The sequence below is a fragment of the Pelophylax lessonae genome, assembly GCF_965119305.1.
Source record: "Pelophylax lessonae genome assembly, chromosome: 2".
NCBI lineage: Eukaryota > Metazoa > Chordata > Amphibia > Anura > Ranidae > Pelophylax > Pelophylax lessonae.
The window spans coordinates 617,524,028-617,538,235 of record NC_138769.1 but is presented as its reverse complement, the minus strand read 5'-3'; the positions used below and the strand labels follow the sequence as shown (position 1 = coordinate 617,538,235).

General features: G+C 44.9%; 1 protein-coding gene across 1 annotated transcript in view; it reads right to left on the bottom strand.

Annotated features, from left to right (window-relative positions):
• PARP4 (poly(ADP-ribose) polymerase family member 4) overlaps positions 1-14,208 on the bottom strand; it is a 351,198-nt gene that overhangs the window by 326,738 nt on the left and 10,252 nt on the right. The window contains exons 3-4 of the mRNA XM_082247633.1: positions 4,083-4,146; positions 1,409-1,502 (exon numbers count right to left, since the gene is read on the bottom strand). Coding sequence (XP_082103759.1) covers positions 1,409-1,502; positions 4,083-4,146 — 158 coding nt within the window. The remainder of the gene's footprint in view (positions 1-1,408; positions 1,503-4,082; positions 4,147-14,208) is intronic.

The window sequence follows — 14,208 nt, the reverse complement described above, 5'->3', positions numbered from 1 at the left end:
AGCCAAAGAAAAGTCTCTGCATAGACCAAAGAGTATGTGAAGGGACTGCGATTGGGAGAAATCGCAAAATAGAACTTGGGGAGAAAAGTCACTTTGACTGCAGCCGCTCTTCCAAACTATGAAAGTGGGAATTGTCCCAAGCTGCTAGAAGTGACCATAGGTTCGGTAGTAAAGATGGGTAATTAGCAGCATAGAAGGTGTCATAGGGGCTGGTTGAGCCACATTTTAGTAAAAGTATTTTTTTGAAGTGCCCATTAGCACAAAATCCAGGACGACAACCTATTATCCGAATTTCAACTTTCTCTATGAAGTCAGTGATTGACCCCCACCCCTCCTTTCCATGATTTTATATGAACAATAGATGTTGGTGATAATGGATATTTTTAATTGTATATGCCAAGGGAATATTCCGAGAGTACCATTTCAAGCAGGTCAGTGACATCCGTTTTAAGAGGTTCAGAGCTTTAGTGCCATCTATGGTACTACTAATGAAGTAAAGTTTTGTGGAGCTGACAGTTTAAAGAATAACAGAAAAAAAAAAAAAACACGTTTGGTTCTTGTTCTGTACCATTTACAAAATACAGAAAGCCTGACACGTGAAGCTGCAACATCACTCGCTGCATACTCCTAGTGGACTTAAAAATGCCTGGAATGTCACCTTTGCAATGTTTATACATGATTCCAAAACTTGTTCACTGGGTCAAAAAGATAATATTTGGAATGGAGATTGCTTTAGTTCAGCACAGTTTATGTAATGTAGCCTAGTTTAGCTTAACCTTAAGGCCTCTTGCGCATGGATGGTTTGAGGCATAAAAATCTCTCTCTCCAGTGCAATAACTATGCATTTTTATGTATCCGTGGAGCCGAAAATGGCGAATACAGCCGGCCGTAGAAGTGCATGACTGCACACATTTGTACTTGGATATACACTGAAGCTTTTTGGCAGAAAATCTGGATTCAGGGAATATGGCAATATAGTAGTTGCTATGACTCGCTGCATGTGGTACCTGCAGCTCCCCAGGCACATAAAAACACCAGGATTTTCTACCAGATTTTTGTGTGTCAAACTGTCCATGTGCACGAGCCCTAATAGCTCTCCGGTTAAACAAATAAGCAATTTGAATTATTTAGGTTTAATTAAAAAAGGGTCAGATTATTTGTATGTTCCAAAAGAAAAGATCACGCCTAACAAAATGGTATTTATATGTAAAGTGTACCTGTCATCTAGAAATAGCAGAAGCAGCCAATATTCTGAATCAATTTTATTGAGATTGAATCCTCTTCTAAAGAAATTACTTCAGTATGACATGCTCTGCAATCTAGGTAACATTATTTTAAATATATGCAAATACTACTGAAGCACAGTTCTACAATATTACTATTACTTAGAATCAAAGGAAGCACATACTTTTTTGAAAAAGCTGTATTTTGCCACTTCTGTGTCATATGGAAGTTCCTTTTCATCTCCTTCCTGTTCAAACTCTTCATCATCTATGAAATCCCTGAAACAAGAAAAGAAGGGCTGTTTAGTTATGTGAGAGAGGACAAACGTCTACTTTCAGAGAAACACCTTTGTTTTAATATTGCTATATTTTTTAGTGTAGTACCATTAAAAAGTTAATCTACCCCACAACAAGCCTCTATCAATCCATTTATCAAGTTTTAAATATGGAATAAGATAGTCCAAGGATTTTACAGAATCTATGGGCTGCCAATCAGGATTTTCCAGCGCATCAGGGAGGACACTATGGGCTCTACGGACCAGTCTTTGAATTTTCGGTGGCTGCAGGCCACTACTTGTGCTAGCTATCGGACCAGCTTTAACTGCACTTATGGGACTCGCCACATCACCAAGTGATACTGCAGTGCTGGTTTGTCTATGATCAGGTTGTACTAGGCCGCTGGTGCTTGCCAGTTCACCAGAAGGTTGAGCGGCACTAGTAACGACACTATGCTCCATACAAGAACCCTGCGATTGCTGCACCTCAGCAACTCTAGAACGGGGTCGGGTACGCTTGACCTTAGCAGGGACCACTCCGTCATCAGAGCTATCTGCCAGGGAGCCGCTGCTGTCTACAGGTTCGTATACTGAACCTGATTCTGCTAGTGAGGCTTCCCCATCGCTCTCATCTGACATGGTTAATATCATGTAGGCCTCTTCACTAGTGTACCCCCGTTTGGACATTTTGGCCAATAAATTTATTAGGTACCTAGTGTGGCTCACAGGTAAAAATGCACCTGGTTGTCGAGGACTATTTGAATCGCTACGAGAAAAAAAAAACTGCTAGTGCTAGCAGAGATCAGGCCAGACTCTGCTAACGCTGCGGTTTTGTGTGTTGTTTTTGGAAGTGACAGTAAGTTATTGATTACTGCACTTGCTTGGGTGGGGTTGGCTGGGCGATGGGGCTAAACGCAGGTGCTGGCAGGTGTCGTGGCCGATCCTGCTAATGCTGCGTTTTGGGAACCCTGAAACTATTGAGGACCCCAGCATAGTTCTGATCGGATCAAAGATATTGATCCATTCAGACACTATACTAGTAATGGAGGTGTTTAGTGTGTGTATGTGTGTGTCACTGGCAATCAAAGGGTTAAATTATATTTCTAAATATGCGGCGGGGATCTGACGCTGTCCTAGATTGACGTTAACTAGCGTTAACGCTAACTAATGTCACCTGTGACACTAATATAGTTATCAGAAAAAAGATCTATAAAAGTGACACTGTGACAGGGCAATGAAGGGGTTAACTGGGGGTGATCAGGGGGTTAAATCTCTATGGTGGGGGTGGAGGGTACCCTAAACCTATTTGGGACAGAAACTAACAGTCACTAATGCTAAATGAAGTCACAAGGCACACTATTACAGAAATCAGCAAAACAGCTACAGTATATACTGTATATAGTGTGCACTGTCTGTGACAGGGAGTGAAAGGGTTAACTGGGGGGTGATCAGGGGGTTAAATGTGCCTATCTGAGGTGGTGTATGTGTAGTGCTTGGTGTACTCACAGTTAGAAGCTCTTTCCTCTCAAGCTGGAACCGAAAAGGGCTCCACAAAGGGGGGGAGAGAGCAGCATACCTTGGGTCTGTGTTTACAAAACACAGACACAGGTTGGTCTGCCATTGGTCAGAACCGATCGCTAGGACCAGACCAAAAATCATTGGCCTGGACCTGATGACTGATCAGTTCTGTACCGAATCAGACCATTGCGGGGACGGAGGGTGCTCGCGACCAACGTAACCCTACATCGTTTCGTGCAGGAGGGCCACCCTGCCACAGTAAATATTTGGTGGGCGGTCTGGAACCGGTTAATAAAGCTTTTTATGTATGGATTTACACTATGAAGCCTCTTCTTCCTGTATGGCCGTGAGGAGTACCCACCATTTATATTAACCGCTGGGACAGGAACCACTTTTACAGCAAGCGTGGGCTGAGAGTCTATCTGTGCTGGTCGGTATTAAGAGTGGCTGGTGGAGCCCAATTCCATTTGTTGGCTACATACCTGTGACCCCTGCAGGGGTACCTCCATTTGGTGAGTGCGGTCCTATTGGGGGAGCATGATTGCACCTGCTTGCACGGAGTGATTTCTACACAATCAAATTATATCATATATTTTTGCACATTTTCAACTTGTACTTTGCATGATTACTGGGACTATTGGACTTTGCATTTTTTTATAATATATATATTTTTTTTTGGATATTTCTTGACATCTTTTATGATTTGTTGTATATTTTATTATTAGCACTGGATTAACTGTATAATTAATGTACTTTACTGCATATTTCATAATCAGTGAGGGTTTTTGTTTTTTTTTATTTTACCAATTTGCACCTTTGCACTTTATCCTTGTACGTTTCACATTTTAGCGCACATGACACTTTATATAAACATTTACAGGTTATGCCACTATATCCATTTTTTTGCACATATGACACTTTATTTCTAGGCAGGGCCACCATACCTTCCCTTCCTTTCCATATTGTTATACCCCATTGGGTTATCTGAGGTAGGCAGCAGCCCTTATATTCCTTACATATCCTAGTGCGGAATCTATATATTCTTTACATTATAAGTTATAATTACCTTTCACTAGCGTCACTTTCATTGTGTTTCATAAATCTTGCAAGAAATCTACCTTTTTTATCATCTGCAAAAAAATAAAATACATACATATATATTAACATTCACTAGTTTCCTTTAACAGAATATCCAACATACGTTATATTTATTAAATTCTATGTGAGCACTAATATTCTGTATACCAATAGGGGAGCATAGATGATGGAAAAAGCCTGTGGAGAAGATTATACAGTAGATTACTCCTGTTTCCCTTCAGAAAGGGAACAATCCATACCACACTTCCCAAATATAAAAATGCCACCTGTTATGTTTTTTTACAGACATCCAAATGCTCATAAATTGTTAGCAAAAAGTAAATAAGCTTTAGGTCAAGGCCTAACCGACTTCGAAAGCTACAGGCAATGTGCAGCAATACATCATCAAATTCACAGCAGGAGGACAGAAGTTGTTCTTTCTCTCAGGAGCTTGTAGGTGAGGTGCATTGTGGTGTGGCAGCAATAACACACACAGTCTTAGTGCAATGAAAGAACTTGTATTAAAAATATGCAAGACAGCTCACATTAAAGTGATTGTAAAGTCTTTTTTCTTTTTCTAAATAACAAACATGTTATGCTTACCTCCTCTGTGCAGTTGGTTTTGCATAGACCATCCTGGTCCTCCTCTTTTCGGGTCTCGGGTCCCTCGTTACTGATCCTGGCCCCTCCCTCCCATTGTGTCCCCACAGCAAGCATCTTGCTATGGAGGCACCCAAACCAAGCTACAGCTCCATGTGTCCATTCAAACACGAAGCTGCCATTCGGGCCCTCCCCCACTCTCTCTCCTGATTGGCTAACTAACTTTGATTGACAGCTGCGGGAGCCAATGGCGCCACGGCTGAGTCTCAGCGAATCAGGAGGGAGAGTCCCAGGCGGCCGAGGGACTCGTGGAGTGGACTTCGCTGGATAGAGATAGGGCTGAGGTAAGTATTATGGAGTGGTGGGGAGGCTGCTACACACAGAAGGCTTCTTATCTTAATGCATAGAATGTATTAAGATAAAAAAAACTTTCTGCCTTTACAACTCCTTTAAACCCTGTGGGAAGGCAGCCCAACTGGGAACACTCACGGGTGGAACAGCGTGTAAGAGGGGAGGTTTCAGCTGACTGACGGTGCCTGTTAGGAGGGGCAGAATGCGGCCTGGCTGTAGCAGAATACATATTAGCCTAAGATGATAAAGACATTCTATTTTTTACATTTTTTATGGGATAGGTTTTATAGCACAAAGAAAAAAAAATTGGATTTTTGACTTCCTGTAAAATCCATTTCTCTAATGTTCATTGACTGACACAGCTCCTGATCTTCTTAACCATTGGGTTATACTGCCCCCTAGAGCAGTAAGACACTAAGCAGAAAAAAAGTCTAGCTACACCTATAGACAGTCCAAGGGGGGTATACTCCCTCTCTCTGCTATAGGTACTCAGTTTTGTTACAAGCAGTGTCAGATGAATTACAGCTCCACAGAGAGGTGGGTGCTGTGTCCGTCAATGAACATCAGAGAAATGGATTTTACGGTAAGTCAAAACTCCCATTCTCTTTAGTTCATTGAAGGACACAGCTCCTGATATTCTTAACCATTGGGACATCCCAAAGCAGGGTTCAACATGAGGGGTGGGAACAGCGAAAAAGAAATCCCCAAAGCTAAAACTATAGCCAACCAGGTAAACAGGAGCGCAACCAAAATTATCAAAAAACAATACCCTCAAAGAGGACCAGGTCCTCTAAATAGCAGCCTGCATAACTTTGCAACCAAAAGAAGCATGCGCAGATGCCAACACATCCACTTTATAGAACTTTGTAAAAGAGTGCACCGACAACCAGGTGGCCGCCTTGCAAACCTGCGTAGCTGATGCCTGATGACGGAAAGCCCAGGGAGGCACTGAGCGCCCGAGTAGAGTGCATCTTGACAGGGAAAGAAGGAACCGGACCCTTGATGGAATAGGCCTGAATCACTGTCTGTCTGATCCATCTGGAAACGGTCGCAGAGGAAGCGGACAACCCTTTCCGAGGCCCATCCGCAAGCACAAACAGGGAGTCTGACTTCCTAAAAAGACTCCATAGCTGCCAGGTACACCCTTATTGCCCGGACTACATCCACGGCATGCAAAGCAACTTCCTTTGGATGTTTTGGCCTGGGGCACAGGGAAGGCAACACAACGTCTTCATTCAAATAAAATCAGAGACAACCTTTTGAAGGAACGATGGACAGGGGCGAAGACCCACCTTATCTCTGTGAACCACCAAGTAAGGTGAATGACATTATAATGCTGCCAATTCCGACACCCCGCGCGCAGAAGTGATAGCCACCAAAAAGCCCACCTTCTGAGACAGAGCAAGCAGTGGAACCTTCCAAAGTTTCTCAAAAGGAGGCTTCTGGAGGACTAAGAACACCAAATTGAGGTCCCAAGGCATAAACGGAGACCACACTGGAGAATTTAAGTGCCAAACTCGCTGAAGTTAAGTACGCACCAGGGAGTTTGTGGCCAAGGGCCGTTGAAAGAAGAACACCAAGGCCGACACCTGGTCCTTGATAGTACTCAAGGCCATTTTATGCTCAAAAGAAAGAAGGTCAAGATCCAAGCCACTAAAAAGGAGCAGGATGAACCCCCAAGAGACTCCCACTACGATGTACGTCTTCCACGTACGATGGTAGATCTTCCTAGAAGTAAATTGCCTAGCTTTTAACAGCGTTGGAATCACAGACTCAGACAAACCTCTATCCTTCAGCACATATACACAGGCATAGCAGCCCACATTACATTATTATATAGCCACCAAGCAGTGTCTAGCCTACCTGGTGATGACTGGTCCTGGAGCTCAGCTCTGATGGCCTGGTCATTAAGGGGGCAAATCCTTGTGGTCCAGAAGTGGTTAAACCTGCAGGAGGACCGGTGTTTTTAGCTATAAATTACTTTACTATTGCTTTAGACCTGGTTCACATGTATGCGGCTTGGCGGCCCACATTTGTACAGGCATAGCAGCCCATTGATTTGAATGGGCTTGAGCTGCTATGCCTGCATTTTTGGCTGAAAAAAAGGCATGCAGAATTTAAAAAAATGCAGTGGCCATGACATCCATCCTTCTTTTGCACCATGTGACTTACCTGCAGTGGTTGCACACGCAAACTGTGTTTTTAAATGCTGGGCCCACGTATATAAAAAACGCGGAAAGCTTGCCAGAGCAGGAACTGCAGGTTAGTCGCATGGTGCAAAATGTGGGCCGCCCGCATACATTTGAACCGCCAACCCGCATACATGTGAACCAGACCTAAAAGCAATAGTAAAGTAATTTATAAATAACAACACCGGTCCTCCTTCAGGTTTAACCACTTCTGGACCACAAGGATTTGCCCCCTTAATGACCAGGCCATCGGATTGGAGCCGAGCGCCAGGACCAGTCATCACCAGGTAGGCCAGACACTGCTTGATGACTTATTTTAGGCCTGGTTCACAGAGTCTGTACTGACTGACTGACTATAATAATAAAAATGTGCATAAGTGAACCAAAGTCCCTAAATTCAGCAATGAAATTCAAGTGAGGTAGAAATGTAATAATTTAAATTTAATAATTGAATACCGTGATAATACCATATACCGTGGCAAAACCTTAATCAATTAATCGCAGCATGAAAATCTGATACCGTCACAAGCCTAGGTGGAACAGTCCACTTTTTAAGAAGGGACTCCTCATAAGGGTAGCAAAATCGCTTAGGGACCACAAGGGGATGTTGGGGATGTTTTGTTCGTTTCCACTCTTAAGCGACAATTCTGTCAAAATGGGAGGGGAAAGGAAGCCCCTTTGCCGCTCTGGATGGCTTGTGGGTGCCAAAGGGAACCGACGCCTCAATCGTAGCTTCAGCTGCGTCTGTCAGAGAAGTCAGGTCCATAAGATAGATGGAGTTCCTAGGCGCGTGCATATGCACATGCGCAGACCAGCAACTGGTCAAGCAGACGTTCTTACTCGTGGGTTAGGGAGCACGCATAAGCTTAGGCGCATGCCCATTCGCGCATCAATGTCCGCACCTGTCCCTAATGATGGAGTCAGGCTGCCTATTTAAACTGGCCTTCTGCATGGACTGATTGCTGTTTGGTCTGCAGCTTCTGTGCATTGTTCCAGATTTCATGTGACCTCTGATCTTGATCCGGCTTATCCCTAACCTGTGATTGTCTGCTTCATACCCTGACCCCGGCTCGTCAACTGGATTTCGCTTCTGCCTTCTGATTCTGCCTTACTGTTCTCCTGGTACTGACTTGGCTTGTGACCCGACCATCGTGCTGTTTACTGGCTATGTCCATCTGCCCGACCATTACTGACCCAGCTTATCTGACCCTGCATCCTGCTTATCCCGCCTGCTACAACTTTCAGCCAAGCAAGTCTTGCTTCCAGCTGCCTTCTACCAGCCTGTTCACTACTACATCTCCCTGCTGACTGTGGCCACGTAAACTCCTGGACTGATTACAGGCACTCCTACGTCATCGTGCTCCTGTGGCTGCTGTCTCACTATCAGTGGTCCTCGAGCCGGAGTTGTACGAGGAGGCCTCCTCTACACGTCAGGCTCACTAACCAGGCACGTGAAAGCTTCCTCCATCTTTATGGTCTCACGCACAGATATAATCAGCCTTTTCATGCGCGGCTAAAGGAGTGGAGGAATCATCCTCACTACCTGAGAACTCAGGGTGCATGGTTGCAGACCCAGCAGAGTGACCCACATCCGTGGCGGCCGAATCAGATTCAGAATTTGAGGAGACAGTGAGGCAGGGGAAGGCGGGGGGCACTTTTTTCTAGCCCATTGCCCCAAAAACCATCTCCACCCGGGACACAAAGGACTCCAGCACCGCCGTCAGTGCATCATTGGATGGTTGAAAACCGGAGGGCCCTGCAGCCACTGAGAAGGGATCAGGTGGGGAAATGTGCTCAAAAGACTCCATTGCTCTCTGTATTTCCTTTAATATATTACTGGAGAGGAGAGGAGTGGTGAGTTAACTCGGTGGGAGCCTTGGTCTGTGGATGTCAGAGGAGACAGGGCAGATCGATTTGGATGGCTTGGCCTGGCCTTTGATATTAAAGGCTCGTAATCCTCTGATTTCTGGTGAGTGTTTATCCTTAGGGAGAGGTCTCACGAGGTGTGGTGACAGGAGTCCGTTTCAAAACACTGGATCACATTATTGAAAGACTATACCCTCCATTTTGCACTATATGGGATCTTTGAAAACTATGAGAGAGAGAGAGAGAGAGTCTCAGTCATGTGTCCTTCTGTCCAAAGAGACTGTTCGACACTATTAAGCTACTAGGAAGGTACTAGAGTACATAGGTTGACTCTGAGTTCCAGTACCACACCACAGTTCCTGCTGGTGAGAAGTCCCATTCCAGGCTCATTGGATAACAGTTGAGGGATACGCCTGTCACCGCTGATGTTGTCTCTAACACAAAGACAAATGCCACATCACCCTTAGGGACCCCCTCAACTGGACTTTGCTGCAACGTTCATCTGGAGGGATCTCTATAAATACTTATGTATACATTGTGCACATGTGGTTCCACCAAGACTCCTACTAAGCCCTTTTGCTGATATTGCCTGTTAGTACCTTGGATGCACAGTATGTACTGTTAGTAATATCTTCTTATATAAAGTTAATATCATTTCTGTATTGGGGTGCATCTATAAACTTATGGGCCATACACACTAAGATTTTCTGAAGACTTTTTCCTTTAGATTTACCAAAACCATATAATATGAGGTCAAACCTAAACACTTTCAATTTGTATGCAATCTGGCAGGCCCTTGCACTACATAGAAAAAGGTAAATCTGAAGAAAAAAGTCTTCAGAAAATCTTATAGTGTGTATGGCCCTTTATGGTAAAAAGAGATATATGTTTTTTTTAATTCATACTTATCTACCTATCTAGGTGGATGCAGCATCGGTCCAATGCTGCATCTGTCCCTGGGCGCCTCTAACACTGAGAACCAAGCCATCGAACACCACCGATCACTCCATTCTCACAGCTCCTGCTCCCCCACACTCACTTGAGAGCTGGGCCATAGAGAGGGCGGGAGCAGCCGACTCAGGCTCTCAGCGGCTCGCTGAGAGGCTGAGCCGGGTGCCGGTCCAGGCATGTGGCCGGATCCTGACTCTATGGCCATGATGACGCCCAAGCTTGGATCGGCTCGGACATCAGCAGAGGGGGGGACTTCAGCCCTCTCTCTGCTGAAAACTGGTCACAGGAGCAAAAAACAAGTGCACTCCGGTGATCCACAGGAGAAGTACAGCCAAACGAGCTTTGGCTGTAATTCTCCTTTAATGTTATATGCAGTATTTCTGCTCCCAGTTACTTTTTTTAGATTAATGGTTAATTTCCCAGGAAGGAAATGCCCTCTGTTCACAGAGGGCCTGTATTGGATGGAGGCAGTGCCAACTTTATTATCAAACCCACTTTTCCACTTAGCAAAGATTCTAATGCTCTTATTTACCTACAGGTTTAGCACAATATCCTGTTTGGATATTTTCATGTGTGTCTTTGGACACCTACAGCCTGCCTCGGGAGTGTGCCCACATGGATGCCCCCCATAGCACCCAGCTTGCTATAGGGGTATTTGGCAGGAGATGACATTACCAGCTGGGAACCACCAAAGAGCCAAGGGACACCTCTGTGCAATATTATTGCATAGAGCAGGCAAGTACAACCTCTTTTTTTTCTTCTACTAAAAAACTGCTGCTTTAAATATCACTTTAAGGCAGGGCTCGACAAACCCCAGGCGCCAGGTCGCATTGGCGACTAGAATTGGTGGCCTGGAGCCTGGGTTACCCTGCGGCAGGTGTCCTGTCGCCATACATTCCAAGACTCCTGTGAGGTGTGGGAGTCTCCCGCAAGCAGGCTGCGGCTCCCTGACACTCGCAAGTGCCTCGTCCGCATGCGGGAGACTCCCGCATCTCGCAGGGGACTTGGGATGTCTGGTAAGAGCGATGTCTGTCAGCTATGACAGAACGGAGCCGATGCTTCCTGTATAGTTCTGCCTTTGTCCTGTCACAGGCGGAGTGATATCAAAATGCACCACTTGTGAGAGGAGAGATACAGGAAGCATCAGCTCTGCATGCTTCCTACTGCGCTGCTTCTCACACTCTGTTGTCTGTCATGTGTCTCAGGAGCCAGCATTTCCCATCAGCAGTACCCACAGCAGTACAAGATGGGACTTGCAGTACGCGGTAAGGTTCTACCACTCTGGTTTCGTTGAGAAACCGCCTGTTTTTATTGAAGATATATCTGAACTCAACCTGAAAACCTCCAACCACTATACCATTAGTGCTGTCCTGACCCTTTTAGTTTCTTTTAGCCTCTTGTTTTGCCTAACCTCTCTTTCTCCACCAGTTCCTCTCGTCCCACATAAGTGACCTACTCCTCCACGAAGAATTTATTACCACCCCTCTTCAGGGTTCCTGGGTTGAATACACTACTCTCCAAGATGTTGGCACCTGAAGCCCTGTCCTTTTTTTTTGCACCGATTCTACAACCGGCCGTCCACGAGAGAGTAAGACCCTTTCTTTAATTGCGCTACTTGCTTTTACCTTTGCATAGATCAGTGGTCTTGACCATGCCCTTGAAAGGTTCTTCCATCAATGTTAACGGGCTTAATAGCCCAAAAAAATACGCATGCTCTGGAGGTAAGCACAAAATCTTCATTGTGATGTACTGTCTTTACAGGAGACTCACTTCAGAGACAACACTTCTCCAAAGCTTTCCCACAGACATTTTAATCATCAGTTTTTCGTAAATGGTCCCACCAAAAAACATGGAGTTGCCATCTTGATTAAAAACTGAGGCTCCTCAAACATGTCTCAACTTTATGTGATGAAAGGGGCAGGTTCATTATCTTATCGTGTGAAATAAACAACGTACCACTCACGTTAATAAAAGTTTACTTTCCAAACACCAAACAAATCTCCTTCATCAACAAAGGATGTTAAAGAGCCAAATCTCTAGTCAAGGTATTTGCGATCCTATATGGGGACTTTAATGCAATTTCAGATCAAAATTTATGTGTCTCCAACTCCGAAAACAAACTTTCAGAACGACCTTGTCCCACTTCATGCAATCAACCTATTTGACATTTGGCGCTGCCAACAGTCGACAGAAAAAGACTTCTTACTTTTCTCATGTTCACCTTTCGTATTCTAGGATAGATATGTTCCTAACAGATACATTTATGCTGCAGAAGGTATTTGCATCTGAGTTCTATTACGTGGTCTGATCAAGCTCTGATCATGTTCTGATCTCTATTGTGATTGGGGATGACTGCATTGACATACATGCCAATAGATGGCGAAATGACGTTTTCCTTATGTGAATTCTCTAAAGCCATCAACAACTCACTCCAGGAATTTCTTGGTGTTAATGATACTCCTGCAATTGATCCATTCATACTATGGAATGCCCATAAGACATACCTGAGAGGTGTTCTTATGAAAAAAGTTGCGGTGGCGGGAAAGCGGAGGAGGCAGCAGGTGGAGGACGCCCTAAAAGAGGAACAAAACCTAGGATGCTTAAGACACAGAGTAGGCAACACAATGTCTTCATTTAAATGGAAACTAGAGACGACTTAAGGAAGGAACGACTGACAGGTACGAAGCACCACCTTGTCTCTGAACCACCAGGTAAGGTGTACGACAGGAAAATGCAGCTAACTCCAACACTCTGCACACAGAAGTAATAGCCACCAAGAAAGCTACCTTCTCTGTCAAAGTGAGCTGAGGAATCTCACAAATATTTTCTGAAGAACAGACAGCACCAAATTGAGGTCCCATGGAGGCAACAGAGACCCCACAGGGGGAGCCAGGTGGCAGACCTCCTGAGCAAAGGTTTGAACCAAGGAATTTGTGCCCAATTGGCGTTAAAAGAAAATAATCGCCAGGGCCGATATCTGGTCTTTGATGATACCCAAGGCCAAACGCTGATATACACTGCTTTGAAACTCCAAGCCACGAGACACAGAGAAGGAGGGGGAAACCCCCCCCCCCCCGATACTCACACCAAGTAATGTACGCCCTCTAGACTCATTGATAAATCTTCCTAGAAGTCGATGTTCTAGCTTTTAACCACTTGCTGACCAGTCACGTTGACTGTACTGCGGCAAAGTGGTTAGTTATCGTCCAGTGACGTAGACCTACGTCGCTGGACTCCTCCCCTTGTGGGCGGCACGCGCACGCCACCGGAGGTTCGCTCCCGCTGTATTCAGTTACAGCGGGAGTCGGGCCAGGGGAGGAGCGGCGGTGATCACCGCCACTCTTCCCTGATCATCGGGGAGTCGAGTGTGGACTTGACAGACAGGGTCAGATTGCAGGGTTCAGCATAGCTGAACCTGCGATCTGTCCCTGTGTCACTCAGTCACCTCCCCCCACACACGTTAGTAAGCACCAGGCATACATTAACCCCTTGATCACCAATAAAAATTAACCCCTTCCCTGCCAGTGTCATTTTTACAGTAACAGTGCCTATGTATAGCACTGATTACTGTAGTAATGTCACTCGTACCCCCAAAAGTGTCAAAAATGTCAGTCAAGGGTCCGATCTGTCTGCAAACCAATCAAAATACGCTTAAACAAATTGGCCTAAAATGATAAAAAAAAATAGATTTTTACATTTTTTTGGGGGGGGAATTTCATATAAAAAAAAATGTGAAAAATATTGTTATTTTTTCAAAATTGTCGCTCTTTTTTTGTTTATAGCGCAAAAAGTAAAAATCGCACAGGTGATCAAATACCACCAAAAGAAAGTTCTGTTTGTGGGAAAAAAAAGGACGTAAATTTCGTTTGGGTACGGCATTGCATGACCGCGCAATTGTCAGTTAAATTCGCACAGTGCCGAATCGCAGTGGCCTGGACGTAAGACAGCAAAATCCTCCGGTGGTAAAGTGGTTAACAACGTAGCAATCACTGATTCAGACACCCCTCTATTCTTCAACACCTGGCTTTCAATAGCCAGGCCGTCAAAGCCAGCGACTGTAAAGCAGGATGGAAGATCGGTCCTTGAGTTAACAGATCTTCTCTGAGAGGGAGTCTCCAAAGGACATCGGTGACCAGCCGTACTAGGTCTGCATACAAG